A 21,578-nucleotide genomic window follows, 5' to 3' on the forward strand; every position below is an offset into this window, starting at 1 on the left:
AAGAAGACATTTTTCTGTTTTCTGATATCATCCTGCCTTTCCCCCCCCCAGACTCAGAAGAATATTTTTTCTCCAGTACGTTCTTTTTATGGTAGTCCATTTTCTTCTGTTGTTTTATGATCTATCAAGGGTGCATTTTGTGATGTGAAGTAAAAATATAAATTACTTTCACTTTTTCTGTGCCGATACGCTGCTGTCCAGAAAACATTGCTCAGTTCATCCCATTCTCTCTGGCTTGTCAAAAGTTAAGAGCTTATTCCTTCACTGTACTGGAAACATTATTCTGTATCATTGATAACTTTGACTATTTTCAAAAGTATTCAATATACTCCCTTTTTAAAGTAGATAAAACTTTTAGTTGTGGACTCTTTTTGGAAGTTTTAAGTCTAATTCAGTGAGTTCGTTATTTAAATCTATTTTTTGCAACTTGTTTATTCTTCCAGAAAAATTCAATATATTTCAGGTTTTAAAAATTAAAGGGAGAATCTGCATACAATAAATAAAATATTATTAAAATTGTGTTAATTTAATTATTTTTACATAGTTACCTTTTGGTCTCTGGCTATTCTGAAAAGACTTTTTTTTGTTTCAGAAGTACAAAAACAGATTATCTTTGGTGGGAGAAGTTAGGAGTAATTATTTTATTACTTCATATTTATAGTTTTTAATTTTTGCTATAGGAACATGGATTGCCAGGCCCAATTAAAAACATATAAGGAGAGATTTTCAAAGTGAGTTTGTACCTGAATGCAAGTGCTATGGAAACTGCCACTACATCTCAGCCAAAATGGGAAAGGAAAGGACTCATTAGCATTGACATCACGTAGATTTGGACAAGGCTACCAGGACTGGCGATCTGATCTACAAGTGCAGTGGGATTGACAGAACAATCAGAAAAGTCGCTAAGGAATCTGGTGAGATGGGAAAGGGCTCCTTCCAGTAAGCCTGGGTCTTGGACAGACTGAAAGCCGAATGTGAGCACGGTATCACCACTGACAGCTCCCTGTGGAAATTCAAGACCAGCAAGTATTATGGGGCCATCACTGATGCCCCAGGACGCAGAGACTTTAGCAACAACATAATTAGGGGCACATCTCAGGCTGACTGCGCCATCCTGATTGTTGCTGCTGGTGTTGGTGAGTTTGCAGCAGGCATCCCCAAGAATGGTAGACCAGTAAGCACGCCCTTGTGGTGCTCACACTGGGCATAAACAACTAGCCGTTGTATTCCACTGGGTTGCCCTATGGCCAGAAGAGATATAAAGAAATGATTAAGGAAGTCAGCACCCACACTGAGAAAATTGGCTGCAACCCCAACACAGTAGCCTTTGTGCCAAATTCTGGTCGGAATGGTGACAACATGCTGGAGCCAAGTGCTAACGTGACTTGGTTTAAGGGATGAAAATTCAGCCTAAGGATGACAATGCCAGTGAAAACCTGCTGCTTGAAGCTCAGGATTGCATCCTGCCACCAACTCATCCAACTGACAAGTCCCTGTGTCTGTCCCTCCAAGATGTCTACAAAGTATTGGTACTGTCCCTGTGAGCTTCATGGAGACAGGTGTTCTCACACCTGGCATGGTTAGTAAAAATCTGCTGAAATGCACCATGAAGCTTAGAGCAAAGCACTTCCTGGGGACAGTGTGGGCTTCACTACCAAGAATGTGTCTGTCAAAGATGTTCATCTTGGCAATGTAGTTGGTAATCACAAAAATGACCCACCAGTGAAAGAAGCTGGCTTCACAGCTCAGGTGATTATCCTGAACCCTCCAGCCCAAAACAATGCTGGGTGTGCACCTGCACTGACTTGCTCACAGCTCACATTGCTTGCCAGTTTGCTGAACTGAAGGAGACTGATCATTGTCTGCAAAGAAGCTGGAGCATAGCCCATAGTTTTTTAAAATCTGGTGGTTCTGCTATCACTGCTATGGTTTCTGGAGAGCGTGTGTGGGGGGACAGCTTTGCTGACTGTCTTTGCCTGGGCCATTTTGCTGTTCTTGACATGAGGCAAACAGTTGTTGGTGTTGTCAGAGCACTGGAGAAGGAGGCAGCTGGAGTTGGCAAAGTCACTAGATCTGCCCAGAAATCTCAGAAGGCTAAGTGAGCATTATCCCCAATACCTGCCACCCCAGTTTTAATTCGATCTCAGAAATATTTGTCTCAATTGGCCTTTTAAGTTAAAGAGCAGAAGGCTGATTAATTATAACAATGCACTGTGAAATCTTCAGAAGGGAAGGAGAATGTTTGTGGACCACAGCGGACTTTCTGTGTGGCAGTTTTTAAGTTATTAGTTTTTGGAATCAGTACTTTTTAATAGAAACAACTTGACCAAAAACCTTTCACAGAATTTGGAGACCCATTAAAGCAAAGTTGAGTGAGAAAAAAATGTAAAGGGAAAAAAAAAACAATCTTTGTATTGTTAGCACTTAAATCTGGACATCTGCTTTAAGGTATTGCACAAGAGAGGAAATTCTTTTTAAGTCTATTTGTAATCATTAACTAAAAGTATACAACTCTGGGTTTTGTGAACATTGAACTTTTGTAGATTTTTCAAAGTTTTGTTTACTAAGCACACGTGATACAGTAGATTTTCTCCCTGAGTCATTGTGATCAAGCACTGAATCATGAATCACGTCTCAACAATCAGCTGTTTACAGCAGGCACACATGGAACCATTAAGAAGTGATTTGTGGAGACCACTAACAAGAAAAGAAGAAAACATTTTACATAAGACCAGCAGAGCTAAGGCCAGAATTCAGGTGTCCTGGATCCTGTACATCTTGCAGTCTCTCTTAGTGCAGTCTATAAATATTGATAATATTTAAAAGCAAGGAAATCACAGTACACTTCATCCAACAGAACAGGATCATCCCAAAAAACTTGCATGTATTTGACACATTCAGATCACATTGTCAGGGCACTAGGATAGCTTGTGATTTAAAAAAAATTCTGTGTGTGGTACATCCTTCTTTTCCTTCTTTTCTTAAATCCTCACCCAAGGACATGTTTACTGATTTCAGAGATAAGTGAAGGGAGAGGGGGAGGAAGAGAAACATATGACCAGGGACCAAACCCCCCAACCCGGCATGTGCCCTGACTGGGACTCGAACCTGCAACATTTCGGTTTATGAGATGACTCTCCGACTGAACAAGCCACATTAGCCAGGGTCCTATTGCGTATTCTTGGTAAAGGCAATCATCATAGTATTTTGTCTTTTGTGTAAATATTATATACATTAAATTAGAAAATCTTCAAGATTTTCTAATCAGATCTTCTAATCATATCTTCCCCCAAGAGCATAAATACTCTTTCTTCAGTGTTCGGTTTTCTTAACCTTCCTGAACTTCAGTTTCCAACTGGTAGAGCTGGAATAAAAATACCTACCTCATAGAATTATTGTAAAGATTAAAATAGAAAATAAAAAATACCTACCTCATAAAATTACTGTAAAGATTAAACAAGATGAAAATTTTAGAGTGTCTGATGTAGAAATATATTCATTATTTAAGAAACCTATGTGAGGTTTCAACTGACATAAAATAGATGTTCACTAAATGTGAGTCCCTTGAAAGGCCCATCAGTCATTGATACAAATGTTGAAGATGTTGGAGCTCCTGCTGACCCTTGAGGAATGTGGATAGACATCCTTCCAGGGTCACATCATTCTTTTAAGTTCTTTAGATATATATAGGGCCTGGAACAAATAATGCCCCTTTTTCATTACAAACTTTTATTACAAATTGTAAGTATGTAATTTTCTAACATAATAATAGCATACTGAAGCACATCATATGACATTTTAGGTGAAATGTTCAAATTAAAGCCATAAATTATCACACCCATGTTATTACCCTACCAACCACACTCAAGCAGGCCTTACTTACTTCTGCCAGATCCTGTATAATTATTCAAACAACTAAAGACCTCGCTGAGTTCAGGATACGCTATACCAGCTGCCAATATAATAATCACATCAAAAGAGGAAATTAAATTAGGTTGCCTAGTTTTTTCTTAAAGTATTCATTCTGGTTCTTAATGATCATTTTTCTTCCAAAACTCCGAAAATGTTTGTTCTTCAGCAAAACTGTCTAGAACTTTCCAGTGGTTAATGTTAGGCTTTATCTGACTTTCAGCACCTTCCTACTAAAAAAACCAAGGCATTTGCCCCATCCAGTCCTTTTTTAAAGATTTTATATTTATTTATTTTTAAAGAGAGGGGAAAGGAGGGAGAACGAGGGGGAGAGAAACATCAATGTGTGGTTGCTTCTCATGTGGCCTCCATTGGGGATCTATCCTGCAACCCAGACATGTGCCCTTACTGGGAATCGAACCAATGACCCTTTGGTTCACAGCCTGCACTCAATCCACTGAGCTACACAAGCCAGGGTGACAATCTAGTCTTTTGATACTTTTCTTATTCTCAGTGATTTAAAGAGATTTCAGATAATGGTCCTGCAATTATCTCCCTAAGTTCTCCCAGAGCCTATGCTGGCTTGCACAAACTTCTTTGACATTTACTCTACCCTTGCCAATGTATAATGGGAACAGGGAAATCTCCAAAGACCCTGCTCTCCCTTGCTCGAGGAGTTATCAATATTGATAGTTCATTTGAATTAATGCATATTATTTGAATACATACAAGTATACTTGTATACTTGAATACAAGTATACATATTATTTAGATACATACAAGTATACAAATTTTATGTCAAAATGGAATCATACATACTATGCTGCTGGTTGCTTTCTAATTTTTTGCTTCTTAAAAAAACAGACTATATTTTAAAGCAGTTGTAGGTTCACAGGAAAATTAAACGTAGAGATTTCTCATCTAGCCCTGCACCCACATATGCTGAGCCTCTCCTATTATCAACTTAGCTAACACTCCCCGACAGAGTGGTACGTTTGTTACTGTTGTACCTACGCTGGCACTTCATTGTCACCCATGGCCATACTTTATATTTGGACTCATTCTTGGAGTTGTACATTCTTTGGATTTGGGCAAACTTATAATGACATGAACCCATTGGTGTCCTGTGGAACTGTTTAACTGCCCTGAAAAATCCTCCCTCCCCTCCAACACTGGGCAACCACTGACCCTTTTATTGTCTCCATAGCTTTCTTGCAGAATGTCATATAGTTTGAATCACACAGTACGCAGCCTGTTCTGATGGCTTCTTTCACTTAACAATGTGCAATTAAGTTATCTGAGGGAGGAAGGTTGTCCTGTCTTCACAAACGATTGACCCTGCATCGCTATGTAATGTCCTTTTTATCCCTGATCATTTTCCTTGGTCTGAGGTCTGTTTTGCCTGAAATTGCACAGCTATTTTCCCCTTCTTTTCATAAGCTTTAGCCCCTTTATAATGTTCCTTCTCTTAAAAAAAACTTTTTAAAAACAATTCTTGCATGACAGGTGCATTGACAACAGATTTTCTCAGTATTTTTTGTCTGAGAAAGTTTTTATTTATCCTTCACTTTTGAAGGATAGTTTTGCAGGGCATAGAATTCTAGGGGTTTCTTTCTCTCAATATTTTAAATACTTTATTCCACTCTCTTCTTGCTTGTACTGTCTCTAAGGAGAAATCAGATGTAATTCTTACCTTTGCTTCTCTATAGGTAAGATGGTTTTTCCTCTGGCATCTCTCAGTTTTTTCTTTATCTTTGATTTTCTGAAATGTAAACATAATATGACTAGGTGTGATTTTCGTTTGTTTGTCTGTTTTGCATTTATCCTGTTTGGTGTGCTTTGAAGTTTCTAGATTTGTGCTTTGGTTTCTACCATTAATTTGGGGCAAGTTTTTAGTCACTATCCATGTCAATAAATATTCTGTAACCAAAACACCTGTTTTAATGACTATTCAGATCCTTCACCTTCTCCTTTTTTCTTTTTTTTTTGGGGGGGGGGCTACTCAGAATGCTTTAAGCACAAAAAAGTACAAATCCTGCTTGTTTTAAAACTTAAATTTTGACAAAATTAGCTTATTCCTATCAGTCACCTTTTGCTCCTCTTGTTTGCAGTAGACATCATAGGGGACTTGTACTTTATTTTTAGAAAATGACCCCAGCTCACACCATACCACTCAACAGGCCCTCTGTTCAGGCCCAATGAACATTTCCAAGCATAGCCAGTTTGCTCTTACAACTACTTGCTATACAAACCTAGTCAATGCATCCTCTTTCATCTGCCAATTAGAGAGGCAGAGAACCAACACTTTGTCAAAGAACAGCTCAGACACTTAGATATCTGCATGCAAGTTCTTTTATGCACGAGGGAGACTGTTATTACACTGTTGTCAACACACAGAAGTAAAACCAGGATTTATAAAAGAGATGGGAAAGGAGGAAAACATAGAGTTTGGGAAAATTAAGGGTTTTTCTTGATTATGCTGATTAGCTGGAGGGCATTACAGAGGCAAAGTATGGAAGGTCGGGGGAGTGGGCTGACTGAGTCATCAAGGAAAATGATTTTAGATATTTGTGAATTTTCTGAAAAGCCTTTGGAGTTTGGCTTTGAAGCGTGTATGGCAAGCTGTCTAGTGCCTTCTGTATGCTGTTCGCACCCCCCACTTTGGGGAAGCCAGGTCAGGACCATTAACTTCTCTCAGCAGAATTTCTCTTCTCCCTTTTGGACAAAATTATCTCGTAAAGGAATGGATTCACACATGAGGATTTCATTTCTTTTTTGAGAAAAGATCATCAAGTGGATATTAACTTGGGATAATGACCATTTAACAGTTAACCATTCAGATATTTAACGGTGTCAGAAGGCAACAACTCTGAGGACAGCCACAAATCCCTAACAAACATTTGGGCACCTGGTTTTTAGCCAGGTTTTATTTATGCACTTACACCTTATGTGGTAAGTATGAGAAGACCATTTGACTACATAAGAGTAGTTTGTTTACACTGTGCATCTTGAGGAACTGAAAAGTAAACATAACAAATTCCTGTCTAAATTTAATTGATCTAACTACAGAGGACAAATACACTGGGTGTAGATAAATCATAAAACATAATCATATGAGAAAATAATTGGGCTATCAGGTTTCTGTCTTTCTTGAGGTTCCTTGAGTTCATCTAGAGGCTTTAGTATGCTAATCAAAAAAATTTGACCCCTGTGTGTTAGAGATTTTGTTCCTGTCTATTTTAGGATATTGTCTTTTATTAAAATCAAAAGTTCCTATAGAGACCTACTGTATATTTTCATCATTTCTGATACAGGAATTGTACTTTTCAGATATTGACAACTAAAGGGTAAACATGAAAAAAATCCACAAGTTTAGAGGGAGGAAGAAGGCTTCGATACTTAGAATTACAGGAACTCATGTTGGTATACATACAAAGCAAATATGCACAGTAAATTCTATCTCTGATCATAAGGACATGCTACTGATGTCTCAAACTTACAATGATAAATACCAGGAAATACCAGAATCTTCAAGACAGACAGAAATAAACAAAATTAGCAAATTCACTTTTCCTGTTGTCTGCCACCTGCCACAGATTGGGTCCCACCTGGTAGAAATCCCTGCCAATGGTCAGACAACCAAAATCCCACATCACTGACACCAGAGGGGAAAAATAGTCACTAAATGCACATCTGAAAAACGACTTGGCTTGTAAGAGCCAATCACTAACTGCAGCACTCACTAGAGGAGCCAGAGAAGGTGAACTGTGGACAAAAGGGATCTAGGCTGGGACAAGGTGCACCTACAGGCGACTTGTTTCTCTTGGGGTAGGACTCAGGTGAGGAAAACCTTGATAAAATTCTCTGGGTAGTTGTGGAGCTCTCTTTGTCCTGAGTCCTGCCTCCTGCTTTCTATTTTCTTGGGGGATTTCATTCAGCCCTTCTGCCACTGCTTCCCATGGCAATCCCAAGAATGATGGGGGCTGCCTCACTCTCTGCGAAGGTCGGAATTACATTGGAGGGCCTCCTGTCAGCTCTTTTTAAGTCTTCCGCAGGTGAAAGCTCAGAGTGCCTAGGGGTTTTCTCTCAGCTCTCCTGACTGCTCCCTCCCGCTTCGTAGTATTGCAGTACTAATTTCAGCAGCAGTTGGTGAAGACCAGTGTGGCAAAGAGTTGGGGATGGTGCAGTCTGACTACTTCTGAGGCTCTCCTAGATTCTGTTAGGCCAGCCCCACACATGGCCTGGAAAGTTGTTAGCACTGGTGAAGGCTAGATAACCTTTTTCAATTAAAGTAATTGATTGATTGATTGATTTTCAAAGAACACTTGCTTTACTAGGGGAAGTGGGTAACAAGGAGTTCTTGTCTAATGGTTACTGAGTTTCAGTTTTGCAAGATGAGAAAGTTCTGGAAAGTGGTCATACAATGGAGAGAGTATATTTAGCACTACTGAACTGTACACTTAGAAATGGTGTATCCCTGGCTGGTGTAGCTCAGTGGATTGAGTGCAGGCCTGCAAACCAAAGGATCATGGTTCGATTCCTAGTCAGGGCACATGCCTGGGTTGCAGGCCAGTTCACAGATGGGAACCCACGAGAGGCGACCATACATTGATACATTGATCTCCGTCTCTCCTCTCTCCTTCCCTTCCCTTCTAAAGAAATAAAATCTTAAAAAAAAAGAAATGGTATAAATTTTACATCATGTTTTTACCACGATACAAAAAATTGCTTTAAAAATATTAATACATAAATAATACCCGTAATTATGAAAAACCCCAGAAAATACAGACAAGCAAAAAGAAATTAAAAAATTACCTACAATTCTACAGCTAAGGTTAATGTTTTTGTGCATAAATATATAAATTGTCGTGTGTAGGTTCACACTGAATTCTTTTCTTTTTTTATTTATTTTTTTAATTGATTATCTGTTACAGTTGTTCTCTTCCCCCTTTATTTTCCCCTCCCCCCTACCCCCTCCCCCCCATTACCCCCCTTTGTTTGTGTCCTGTGTCCCCTGAAGTCCTTTAGGTTTCCTATATTTCCCATGCTATTCTTGCCCCCCATCCTTTTCTATCTACTGTCTATGCTCTTATTTTCTGCCTTCTCCCCTCTTCTCCTCCTCCCTCCCCCTGTTGCTAACCCTCCTTGAGATCTTCATTTCTATGTTCTTCCTGATCTAGCTGTCCTTTTAGTTTGCTTTGCGTTTTAGGTGTGGTTGTTAATAACTTTGTGAGCTTGTTGTCCTTTCACTGTTCATGTTTCTTTAACTTCTTTTTCTTAGATAAGTCCCTTTAACATTTCATATAATAAGGGCTTGGTGATGATGAACTCCTTGAATTTGATCTTATCTGAGAAGCACTTTATCTGTCCTTCCATTCTAAATGAAAGTTTTGCTGGATAGAGCAATCTTGGTTGTAGGTCTTTAGATTTCATGACTTGGAATATTTCTTTCAGCCCCTTCTTGCCTGTAAGGTCTCTTTTGAAATCCGTTGACAGTCTGATGGGGACTCCTTTGGCGGGTGATTGTCCCCTTAGCTCTTGCTGCTTCTAGGATTCTCTCCTTCATTAATTTTGGCTAATGTAATTATGATGTGCCTTGGTGTGTTTCTTCTTGAGTCCAACTTTTTTGGTACTCTCTGAGCTTCTTGGATTTCTTGGGAAGTCTATTTCCTTTTTGCCAGATTGGGGAAATTTTCTTTTATTATTTGTTCAAATAAGTTTTTCCACTGGTGGCGTGCCTTTCCCCCTTCTGGTACCATAATTCGGATATTGGAGCGTTTAAAGATGTCCTGGAGGTTCCCTGAACTCTCCTCATTTCTTTGAATTCTTGCTCCTTGACTCTTTTCTGTTTGGCCATTATTTGCTTTCTTCTGGTCCACTCCATTGATTTGAGTCCCAGTTTCCTTTTCATCTTATGGGTTTCCTGTGGAATTCCATTCATTTCCATTAGTTTGGCCTTCCTTATGTTTGTCTAATTTGTGGGTATAATCAACCAGATCTGTGGGGGAGCTGATGACCAGTGTTTTAAACTGTGCGTCTGAGAGTTTTGCTTTTCTTCCTTAGATTTCTCTGGGGCTTTGAGGTCTTCTCGACATTTTTGGTCTGTTCTGGCCCTTTAAGTCGGGGAAGCGGCGCCTCGGACTCCCAGTTAGCTGGGTTGTGACGCTTATGTGGGGGCGTGGTCAGAGCGAGGAAATGGCGGCGCCCTCTGCTCAGCGCGGCCGGTCCGTCCAGCCGCCCACTCCCTCGCCTGTCCGCTCGCGCGCAGATGAACGGCCCGCAGTCAACCGCCTCGCCTCCCCACTGTCTCCTCTGCTCGTCACCTGGTGGGTTGCTCGGTCACTCACTAGGTCCAATCCCTGCGTTTGGAACCCCGTGCGTCTGGATTCGCGAGTCTGGATTCCGCGCCTGGGTCCCCGGCGGAGTCCCTCCTGTGCACCCCCTCAGCAGACGGTTTCGCCCCTTACCCGGTCGGGCTGAAGAATTTGTTGTTGCGGACTCCAGTTCAATTTTCCGTGTTCTGGTTGTGTTTTCTGATGCTAATATTTAGTTGTCCCTAAACTTGGTTGTGTGTGAGAAGGCACGCACATCCACCTATACCTCCATCTTGGCGGAAGTCTGAATATGCTATTTCATAACCTCAGTTTTGCAAAGTTTACACTGCTTTCAACCCTATTTTAAGTTCCGTGTTCTAGGATATTTCCCATGTCTGTGAACACCAAGGCCTTAAACAGAGGTGAAACTGCACGTTCAGGGGTACACCCCCCTCCATGGAGGCTTCTCCTTTAGATCATGTGTCCTCAGCAGAAGGAAAGGCTTCTCCAACCCTGACCTGACAGTCAGCTCTGCTGTCAACTTTCAGTTGTTCCTTTCAGATATGTCCACACCCAGACAGGCTCCTGGTCCTTGGGGACCTGGTGAATGGACTTGTTCTGACTATCCTCAGTCACATGTCTATCCACTGGGATCATGTAAACACACCTTTCAGCAAGGTTAACAATTAAATTGTTGAGATGAAAGGTCAGGAGACCTGCCTGGAATTGAACATCAGAATGGGAGATAACACATCGCTAGTCACCTTCCAACTTCTCTGAGGAAAGGAGTCACTAAGGAACAACAGTCACACAGGAGTCTGCATTTTTAGGAGACCTCCAGGAATCATGCTGGAGAAGTTCTGCAACTCTACTTTTTGGGTGAGAAATTACACTTATCTTCTTCTCAGGCTCAGAACGAGTAGTAGATTAGCCTAGAGCAGCCACTAATAAGAACTAGAGAAGTTATATATGCTGTTGCTCTAAAGCAACTCTCTCTCTCTCTCTTCGTGGTAAAGCTCAGGGTATTTTTAAAATAAAAGAATGTCATAATATCTCCAGAAGACATTCTATATGGGAGAAGTAATGTATTTATTTTATAACATATATTTATTGTATCCTGACTCTCTTCTTGGACAAGCTATCTACAAAATTGCCTCTCTAAAAAGAAATAGGGGGTGGCTTCCAATTCCATCCATGTTAGGAGTGAGAACTGAGTAATTTGTGGGGTAGAAGGAAGAAGAGAAGGTCCGTGATTGAGCCCTGCTGAGATATGTTAGTGCTGAAGTGGTAATGATTTGTTCTAGAGGAGCTGGCAATCAGTGATATGGACTGGAAGGTGAGTCCAGGGATGCACATGTGAGCATCATGAGCACTGAGACAAAATCAAATGGTTTATTGGGAGAGAATAAGAAGGGACCTTGCATTTAGTGATCTTGTAAAAGTGTGGTCTACAAACTCAGCATCAGCATCAGAATTACGCAGATTGTTAAATAGTTTAAATATCGTAGGTAAGAAGTCTTAATTCTGAAGTTGGATAACCTCACGGAGAGTTAAGAAGAGCAGGAATGAGAAAGCAGAGCACATGGGCAGCACTTCCCAATCTTAGAAAGACCCTGGGCCCCAAGGCCCTCAGAGCCAGGAAATGTGTACCCCAGGAAGATAGAGCTTAACAGGCCAACCCTTGAGAATTTTCTGAGAATTACCTGGCAGATCATTTTGATCAGAGCACCTCAACCTTTTCTTTAAAGAGTCTGTCCAAACAGTCATACAAAAACAATTAAAAAATATTTATTAGGAGAAAATAATCTACCCTCACATGACTCAGATATAAAAACTAGTGCCCCCACCTCAACTCACAAGGCCCTTCTTTTTATTGCAGAATGCAGACTAGTAAAGAACCTGCTAGGAATAACCTTTTGTCCATTAACGTCATTGCCGCTTCTGTGCTGAAGGCCCCCTTGGGTTCTGACATAAGCCCTTGGGAGTCTAAATGTTGTAGTATGACTAAGCATGCCTCCTGCCCTCTTATTTATCCTCACCGGAGGATATGTTTATTGATTTGAGAGAGAGAGAGAGAGGAAGAAGGGGGGGAGAGAGAATGAGAGAGGGAGGGGGGAGGGAGAGAGAGAGAGAGAGAAATGTGGATGTGAGAGAGAAACGTGCCCTGACCAGGGATCAAACCCACAACATTTTGGCAGGTGGGGTGATGCTCCAATCAACTGAGCCACCTGGCCAGGGCTGCCTGTATGTCTGAATGTCTGCCAGCAAGTTCATTCAATGCTAAAAACTAGAATAAGACGTTTTTACATCCCAAGGAACTATTCTCCTCTTTGAATTGGGGAACTCTCCCTCTTCTTCCCACAACTTGGCAAACACAGTGGTGAAGTTAAGTCAGAACAACTGGTGGGGAAATTTGCTTAGAATCACAGGAAGAAAAGGTCTTTAGAGGTTGAATGGGTCAAGAAGTCACTAGATGTCATTAAATGATCAATTTATATCAATGGAAATGAATAGAAAAATATAGCTAACTAAAGGGCCAGGCTGGATATAGATACAGAACTGAGTTAAAATTGTTTTGAAATGTGTTGGGTGTGGAGGGTATGGGCTATGGCTGGTCTTCTGTCTTCAAAAACTTGTAACCAACAATCATCACATTTTGCTCCGCCAGAATTCCTCATTGCTGGATAGCCCGGAGGCGGACCTGCCAATTTGTTTTGAGCAAACAGTTCTGGTTTGGATTCCCTTGGGCTTCCTTTGGCTCCTGGCCCCTTGGCAGCTTCTCCATGTGTACAGATCCAGGACCAAGAAATCTTCTGTAACCAAGCTCTACCTTGCCAAGCAGGTATGGAAACCCCACTGTTTTCTGACTGATTCCGTGGTGCACCATAGAGACATCTTCCTGGTGGTGAAAGTGTCTTCTCCGTCTTTAACCGGCTTTTCCAGGGGCTGTGGTCTCAGGCAGAGCCAGGTTCTGAGTGTCCCTCCTCCGCCTGCCCTATGCTTCTGTGCTCCCTTGCTATATTTCCTACTTAAGGTGACTTTGATTTTTGCAAAAGAATAATGACTCAGAAATCTTATGGGTAGTGGACACCCTCAACACCAGTAATGGGTTCTCAATCCATCAAATACATAAGTATTAACCTTTCAGTATTTGAGAAGCTAACACTGGTTTCCCTATCTCTAAGCTGTTTCAATATATCAGGAGACTGTAAATCAGTTGGCACCGGCCATGAGGTGAAAATGAACTATGTAGTGTGCCCTCTTCACTGTTGAGGTGATCCAACCATCACCGTTCGCCTCTCTGAACTTGGGTCTGAAATGCGGCTTTCGTTCTCCCACAGTCTTCCATAAGTCTAGATGATCATTCACAGTAGAGGGAGGAAGGGTTTGTGCTCCCAGTGATGTGCCTCAGGAAGGAAACAATGGAAAGAGCAGGGCCCCCAGGAGAGAGCCCAGGAGGAATGAGGGGAGGAGCCCCTCAGCCGGCTGTACTTGTTCATGTAGAGTCTTGTGGGAAATGAAAGACCCTCATTTGAAGTTGCTACCTCAGAAGGTTAACCACCTGCTTGTTTTCACTAGGTCCCCTCCACTGCCCCCACCCATCTGATCTTTACACAGGGTTTTAGAAAGGAAAGTTAGACTCGGAGTTCTGTGAGCATACACATCAATGACCTCAGGCTACCTGCACTCAGAAGGGAACTTGCCCAAAGGAAGTGGGATTTGCATCAACACAGTGAGATGGGGCTGGTGGGGGTTTTGTAGGGCTCTGAATGGGGAGAGAACTCTGTCTGAGAGCTGGGGGCACGGTCATTGTCTGCCCTGTTGACCTGAGTGCACAGCACAGGGTCTAGCACTTAGTAGGCACTGTTGAATATTGGTATTACATGCACTCTAGAAATAGGTGTTGAGACAAGAATGTTTTAGACTCTGAACATTGAGCTTGGGAATGAGTCAGAGCTTTTTGTCAGAGTCACTGTGTGAGTCAGGGAGCATCCTAAAAGGAGTCACTCAGACATATTTGTGTCTTTCCACAGTGCCGGGTTTATTAGGTGAGACATCCCTAATAAGCCAATAAAGTCACATGAAGATTGCACACAGAGAGGGGGAGCTTATGAGTTAGATGTGAGCAGAATGCCCACCTAGCCCCTGTCACTGGTGGTGTCTGCAGGTGGAGAGGTAGGCATCTGTTTCAAGCCAAGTGGCTGCAATGGCAACACGTCTGGTGAAGTTGAAGTCTGGTGGGGCTCCAGGCAGGACCCATGGCACAGCCAAGTTTGATTGTTAGTGGGGTGGTGGGAGCTCTGAGTTCTTATAGCCACTACAGGTGGAGGTCCCACCCATATCACTGTGCATATGGGGTCCTTACCCAACTGTCCCGACTTGTGGTTTGGGCATTCTGGGCCCCTGCTAAGGATGTTCCTGTTATACCCCATTACTTCAGTTTTGACATTGCACTTGACACAACTGTCATGGCTGACTGTGACTCCGTACTGGACTGTTGAACATGTCTAAAAGGTACACCCTCTTCTTGTCCCATACAGTCAGTCAAGTCTGCAGTGTCCAGGAAAAGCCTGGGTAATGAGTAGATCAGTGTCCCACCATAATCACTGCTATTAGTTAACTTCTAAAAAACAATTTTCTTGAAATGTAATTCATGTTACCATACAATTCTCCCATTTAAAAACTATTCTATTTTTTTAAGTTTATTTACAGATAGAAGCAACCATCACCCAGTCAATTTTAGAACACTTTCATTCCCTCATTAAGAAACCCCTATCTCCTCATCCCCCTTAGCTCTGCATAACCATTAATCTACTTTCTGTCTCTATAGTTTCCCTGGCCTAGATTTTTCATATGAGTGGAATCATATGTGGTCTTTTATGATAGGCTTCTTTCACTTAGCATAAGGCTTTCAAGGTTCATCTATATTGTAATATTTATCAGGACTTCATTCATTCTTTTTTAAAAAATATTTTATGTATTTATTTTTAGAGAGAGGGGAAGGGAGGGAGAAGGAGAGGGACAGAAACATTGATGTAAGAGACAAACATTGATCAGTTGCCTCTTCTATGTGCCCTGACCAGAGATGAACCTGCAACCCAGGCATGTGCCCCTGACCAGATACAGAACCAGCCACCTTACACTTTGCAGGATGATGCCCAACCAACTGAGCCACACTGGTCAGGGCTCCTTTGTGCTTTTTAAAAAATCCTCACCTAAGGACATGTTTATTGATTTTAGAGAGAGGGGAAGGGAGAGAGAGAAACATCGCTGTGAGAGAGAGACATTGATTGGTTGCCTCCCACATGCACCCCAACCAGAAATGGAACCTAGGTATGGTCCTGACCTGGGATTGGACACATAATCTTTTGCTGTATGGGACAACTGAGTCACCTGGCCGGGGCAGTACTTCATTCCTTTTTATGGCTGGATAATAGTCCACTGTATAAACATATCACATTTTGTTTAACTTTCATAAACAAAAATCTCTATGGAAAAAAAGAAAAGCAATGTATTAGTTTTTCCCCTTTTTTCCATAGAGAATAATCCACTCACCCTTGCTCAAACTCTCAGGAGCTCCATTCATAATTTATATACTTTACTTTTTTGCCCTCTACCATGAGAGTGACAAACACAGATTAGCTTTCTCTTAAAAAAATAATAAAAATAGTCTCTTTTCTGAAAAAGTCAGAAGTATAATTCCCCACAAAACAAAACTACATCTTTCCACAAGAATCTTCTTAACTCCTCAACCTGATTGTGTTTTTTTTTTATTTCTCTGCTTCCTCTTCTCCCTGCCTGTGGGCTGTTTGCTCCTCTCACTCTCCTCAACAGTTGTTACTGCCATTCTTGTTCAGTTACTAATGCAGCATTCCCCTCATCTGAACTTGGTGCATTTGCTTGACCAAGCTGGTGAGAGACTCTGCAAATTTATTTGTTTAAAGGTGCATCCTGACCTGGCCGGTGTGGCCCAGTCTGCTGGAGCGTCATCCAGTAACTGAAAAGCTGTGGGTTCTATTTCCGGTCCGGGCACATGTGGGAGTTTCTTCCTCACATGGATGTTCTGTCTCTCTCCCTTTCCCTCTCTCTGAATTTAAAAAAAAAAAAAAGTGCATCCCTACTGAAAGGACCTGATGTACAGTAGATAACTGAATGTATTGAATAACAAAATGAATGAATGAATAAATGAACGAATTAGTGGATGAGCTCATAGTCTAGGGGAACAGAAGAGGAATCTGGTTCTGGAGGATGTGGAAGTGCTGAGGTGTGAGAAAAATGTGCAGCACAAATGAACATGATGTATAGCCAGTGAGATGTGGAAATTACCTCAAATATTTGCAGAAGTATAACATAGAAGATTGCCTAACTAGTTCTGAAAAGTTTCACAGAGCAAGATCAAGGTAAATGGGTGGAGGTTGTTCTAGGGGGGTGGGCTTTGGCTAATATACAAAAGAATTTTCTAATAATAATAACTGACAATAGAATGGACTGTTGGGGATCCCTGAAACATTTGTCTGCCAGGGAAGTGGTGGAAGCTGACGCTCTGCAATGGATGGAAGAGTCAACCAGAGTGCCTTGTCACTCAGAAAGTGCAGGTGAAGGGAGGACTGTGAAGAGATGGAGTGGTATTAAATATGGCCAAACCACTCCCTTTCTTTTTAAAAAAATTTTCTTTCTTTCTTTTTACTTTTATTCTTAGAGAGAGGGGAAGGGAAGGAGAGAGGGAGAGAAACATCAATGTGTGGTTGCCTCTCACATGCCCCCACTGGAGACCCGGCCCACAACCCAGGCATATTCTCTGATTGGGAATCAAAACGTGACCCTTTGGTTCACAACCTGAGCTCAATCCACTGAGTTATACCAGCCAGGGCTCCTTTCTTTTTTAATACCAGTGTGATTCTATCTCCTTAGGAAGTTGAGTTTAGTAAACAACATGGGCGCTTGAAACTCTTCCAATAAATCAGAGATTAAGGGCAAACACTGTTAAGAACTTGATAATCATTAACCACAAGATACCCCTGATCCTATGTAAATAAAGTGTGTATATGTTTCTAATTATAAAAATAATGCCTGGTTATTGTAGACAGTTCGGGAAATAGGAAGAAAATTAAATTATTGATAATTGTGTTACTCTGATATACTCTTGTTAACATTTTGGTATGTTCCCTTCTATTCTCATAAAAAAAGAAAAAGTCTCTCACCCTAGCACCTCCCAAGTCCCATTATCCAGACTGCCATTTAAAATTATTTTGATGGCTACCTCCACATTTGCAAATAATGTATTTATACCTGTATTTCTTGATCTATCGATTTTAAAAATCTATTGCTGCTTTCATCGACCCATCTCCGAGCTTCCTTTCTCTCTCTTCCTCTCCCTCTTGGTCTTTCAATTCTCTACAATCATGTTCCGTCCTTCTGGTGGTTGCCTTTACACCTAAAACTAGTCTGCCATCAATTTTAGACTCTACATCCTGATGCCTCTTTGTGTAAAATAATAGAATCAGTGCCCTCACATTTCTTGGATCTGGAGAACATCCTTCACTAAAAATTTCAGGAAGCACAACAGTGAAGAAAGTTTCCAAGGATTGATTCACTTTCTGAAAATGTTCATCTGAATGTGGAATGCTAGCCTCAAAAAACAAATATATATATATATATATTTAATCTCTGAAGATGTTACTATATTGTTCCCCAGAATTCTGAGCTACCGAACTAGGATTTTTCTCATTCCTTGTTATCCTCTCTAGAAACTTTTATTCTACTTATTCTTGATGTCCTGAAATTTTACAGTCTGTTTGCATGGGTCCCTTTTTATTCAGTGTGTTCTACATTCTCTTCCTAAGGACCCATGTCTCTCTTACCTCTGAGAAATTTTCATACGTTACTCCTTTCATTATCTTCCCTCCAATTTTGAGATTCTGTTTCTCCATCTAAACTTCTTTTAGGTAGGTATTGGACTCTGAATTGATCCTTCTTCTCAAATCTTTTCCCCTATGTTCTGAGAGATTTCTCCATGTTTCTCCTCCTGTCATCCTAAAGAGCTTTTATTTAATTATCATAGGTTTGACTTCTAAGAATTCTTCTTAAGTTTTGAATAAACCCTAAAAAACCCAGCAACCTATTAATGGACACAATGTCTTCTCAAATCTCCCATAGGACATTAATTTTAAAATACTTAAAAATTATTTTCTATTCAGTTAATAGTTTGTTTCAACCCAGAATCAGTTGTTCGGGTTAATTAGATTGGTTATCTTCTTTGATACTATTGTTTTTTCTCAACTTTCTGGTGGCTATGAGTGATCTGTTTTCTGAATATGCTTACCTGTTAATGACTATGTGTGGCTGGAGAAGGTCCCTCTGCCGTTGTGTAAGTCTGCCTCCCCACGTGGCCTCTCGTCAATGGGAGGGCTGCCTGTGAGCGCCGAGTCCTGGATGGCTGTCTGGACTTCCGGGCTTCCCCCAAGAGCAGGGTCCTGGGCTGTGCCTCTCTACTCCTACTTGTGCCAAATGGATTTACTCTAGATGAAGTTACTCTGGGGCACCATTTATCCACACCACCCACTGGGCCTTCTTCAGGGAAAGAATTCAATTTCTTTAGAGAGTACTTCTGTTTTACACTTTTTGGGGGTGGTGATGGTAAATATAATTGTTATCAGTTTGCATTTTCTATTCTTACTCACCTCCAGGACTGACTACAGCTAATAGATTTCTATCTGCTGAGACCTTCTCACCTGCAAGGCATACCTATTGGTTTAAACAATAAAGAATTTATTATCTTATATAGTAAACAGTCTAGAGGTAGTGCAAGTCCAGGATTTGTTAACATAGCCACTCAGCAACATCAACAGGTAGCTGATTATTTTCATCTTTTTTTGACAACCTTAGCATATCAAGCCAATTATCAAGCGCATGATTGTAAGATGGTTGCAGCAGCTCCAGGCATCACACCCTTACATCAGTGTCCAGAGGTGAATAAAGAGGCTGCTATGCTAGGGGAACTTATGTATCACTTTTAAAAAGTAGCTTTACTGAGATATAATTCACGTACCATAAAAGTCAGCTGTTTAAAGTGTATAATTCAGTGGCTTTTATTATAGTCACTATTACCACTAATTCCAGAATATTTCCCTCACTCCAAAATGAAAGTCTGTGCCTACTAAGCAGTAACACACTATTCCCCTCCCCACTTCAGTCCCTGGCAACTATAAATCTACTTTCTGCCTCTGTGAATTTGCCTATCCAGGGCATGTCATAGAGTTGGAATCATGTAATATGTAATCATTGGTGTCTCACTTATTTCACTTAGCATAAAGTTTTTCAAGGTTTATACATGTTGTAGCATGAATCAGTACATTTTTTGAAAGTTATTTTTTATTGTAGTAGAATACACATAAGATAAAATTAACCATTTTAAAGTACACAATTCAGCGGCATTAAATGCATCCATAATGTCATCACCCTATCCACTCCCAGGACTTTCTCATGCTCTGAACGGGAATCCTATGCCTGTTCAACGGTCATTTCTCCTTCCCTCCTTCCCTATCCCCTGGGAACCGCAAATGTGCTTCTGGTCTCTATGCCTAGCATGCTTATTTCACATATAAGTTAAATGTGGCCTTTTGTGTCTGGCTGTTTCTCACTTACCATTATATGTTTAAGGTTCATCCGGGTTGTAGCTTGTATCAGTATTTCATTTCTTGTTTTTGACTGAATGATTCACCATTGTATGGGTACACCCTATTTAGTTTATCTATTCATCATTGGTTGGTGGCCATTGGGTTGTTTCTGTTTTTTGTCTATTTTGAATAATGATGTTAGGAACATTTGTGTACAAGTTTTTGGATGGACACCGGTCTTCAGTTTTCTTGGGTATATATAATCCTTAGGAGTAGAATTGCCGATTCATTTGGTAATTCTATGGAAAGTCTACATTTTGAGGAACTGCCACACTATTTTCCGAAGTGGCTGCACCCTTTTATATTCCTGCCAGCAACGAATGAGTTTCCGACCCAGGAGTCCCCCTTATCCTTTGCTTTCTGTGGTTTCAGTTACCTGTGGGCAACCACAGACCAAATATGGAAAATTCCAGAAATAAACAACTCATAAGTTTTAAATTGCATGCTGTTCTGAGCAGTGCGATCAAATCTCACTGTCTAGCTCCACTCCACCTGCATGGGAATCATCATTTGTCTCCATGTGTATACACCACCCACCCGTTAGTCACTTAGCAGCTGTCTGGGTTATCAGATCGACTGTCTCAGTATTGGAGCGCTGTGTAGAGTAACGCTTAGTTTACTTAGTAATGGCCCCAAAGTGCAAGAGTAGTGGTGCTGGCAGTTCAGATGTGCCAAGGAGAAACCATAAGGTTATGTGTGTATACAAAAAAACGTGGTATATATAGTGTTCAGTACTATGTGCCATTTTAGGCACCCACTGGGGGTCTTGGAATGTATTCCCTTGAGGATAAGTGGGACTACTGTACTCATCCACACCATCCTTGCTATGGTCCATCCTTTTGATTGTCGCCATTGTAGGTGTGAAATGGTATCTCATTGGGGTTTTGATTTGCATTTCCCAAATGACTAATAATGTTGAGCATCTTCTCATATGCTTCTGGCCATTTTTGTACACCTTTCTTTGGAAAAATGGATCCTTTGAATAAATCCTTTGCCCATTTTTTACCTGGGCTATTTGTGTCTTTTTATTTTTGAGCTGTAAAGAGTTCTCAATCCTCTAGATCTACGTATTGCTTTGAATGGTGAAGAAAACTTTTCCTAGAAGCCCCCACAAGCTAATTCCCACAAGCTGTCTGTCCCCCACTTTTCTGTGGCCAGCACTGTGTCACAGGCCAGGGGAATGGGACCATCATGACTGGTTTTATTTCACTTCATGGAGTTGGAAATGGGTCCACCTTCAATCCAAACATATGGCTGAGCTGAGCAGGGTAGATATTTTACAAAAGGCGGAGCTCTGTTAGGAAGAGGATAATGGCTTTGAGGAGGCAATGCTACCAGTTGGGTTCCCAGCAGGAAATGTGTGGCTGAGACGAAACAGGATCATGGGAAGAGGCTGTATTTGCAGACGAACCTGGGGCTTTAAGCAGCAAACTTACCCGTCTAGGCTTGAAGACACAAGAGCGGAAAGTGAGTCTGGTGGGGCAGACAGAAGATGTAAGCATAGCAGCCACTAGTCTTGATCTCAGCCGACCTTTGGTGTTACCTTTTCTTGTGTGTGCTTTTGAGCCATCGGCAGGTTTGCTTTTTGTCTTCTAAAACTCATCTGGTCTACTATGGCTGATGGCGAGAATGAATGCACAGGCGACAATAATCCTGTGGAGAAAAAGGGAACGGCAAG

At 41.2% G+C, this 21,578-nt stretch overlaps 1 protein-coding gene across 1 annotated transcript in view; it reads left to right on the forward strand.

Annotated features, from left to right (window-relative positions):
* Positions 1–960: 960 nt before the first annotated feature.
* The window catches only part of LOC128627121 (ATP-binding cassette sub-family C member 2-like), a gene marked incomplete at its 5' end in the record, with an annotated part of 78,525 nt that continues 57,907 nt past the window's right edge, over positions 961–21,578 (forward strand). The window contains 3 exons of the mRNA XM_053663514.1: positions 961–1,136; positions 1,396–1,529; positions 12,892–13,065. Coding sequence (XP_053519489.1) covers positions 961–1,136; positions 1,396–1,529; positions 12,892–13,065 — 484 coding nt within the window. The remainder of the gene's footprint in view (positions 1,137–1,395; positions 1,530–12,891; positions 13,066–21,578) is intronic.

This window comes from Artibeus jamaicensis, unplaced genomic scaffold (assembly GCF_021234435.1).
Source record: "Artibeus jamaicensis isolate MK-2021 breed Jamaican fruit bat unplaced genomic scaffold, CSHL_Jam_final contig_3191, whole genome shotgun sequence".
In the NCBI taxonomy this organism is placed as follows: Eukaryota; Metazoa; Chordata; class Mammalia; order Chiroptera; family Phyllostomidae; genus Artibeus; species Artibeus jamaicensis.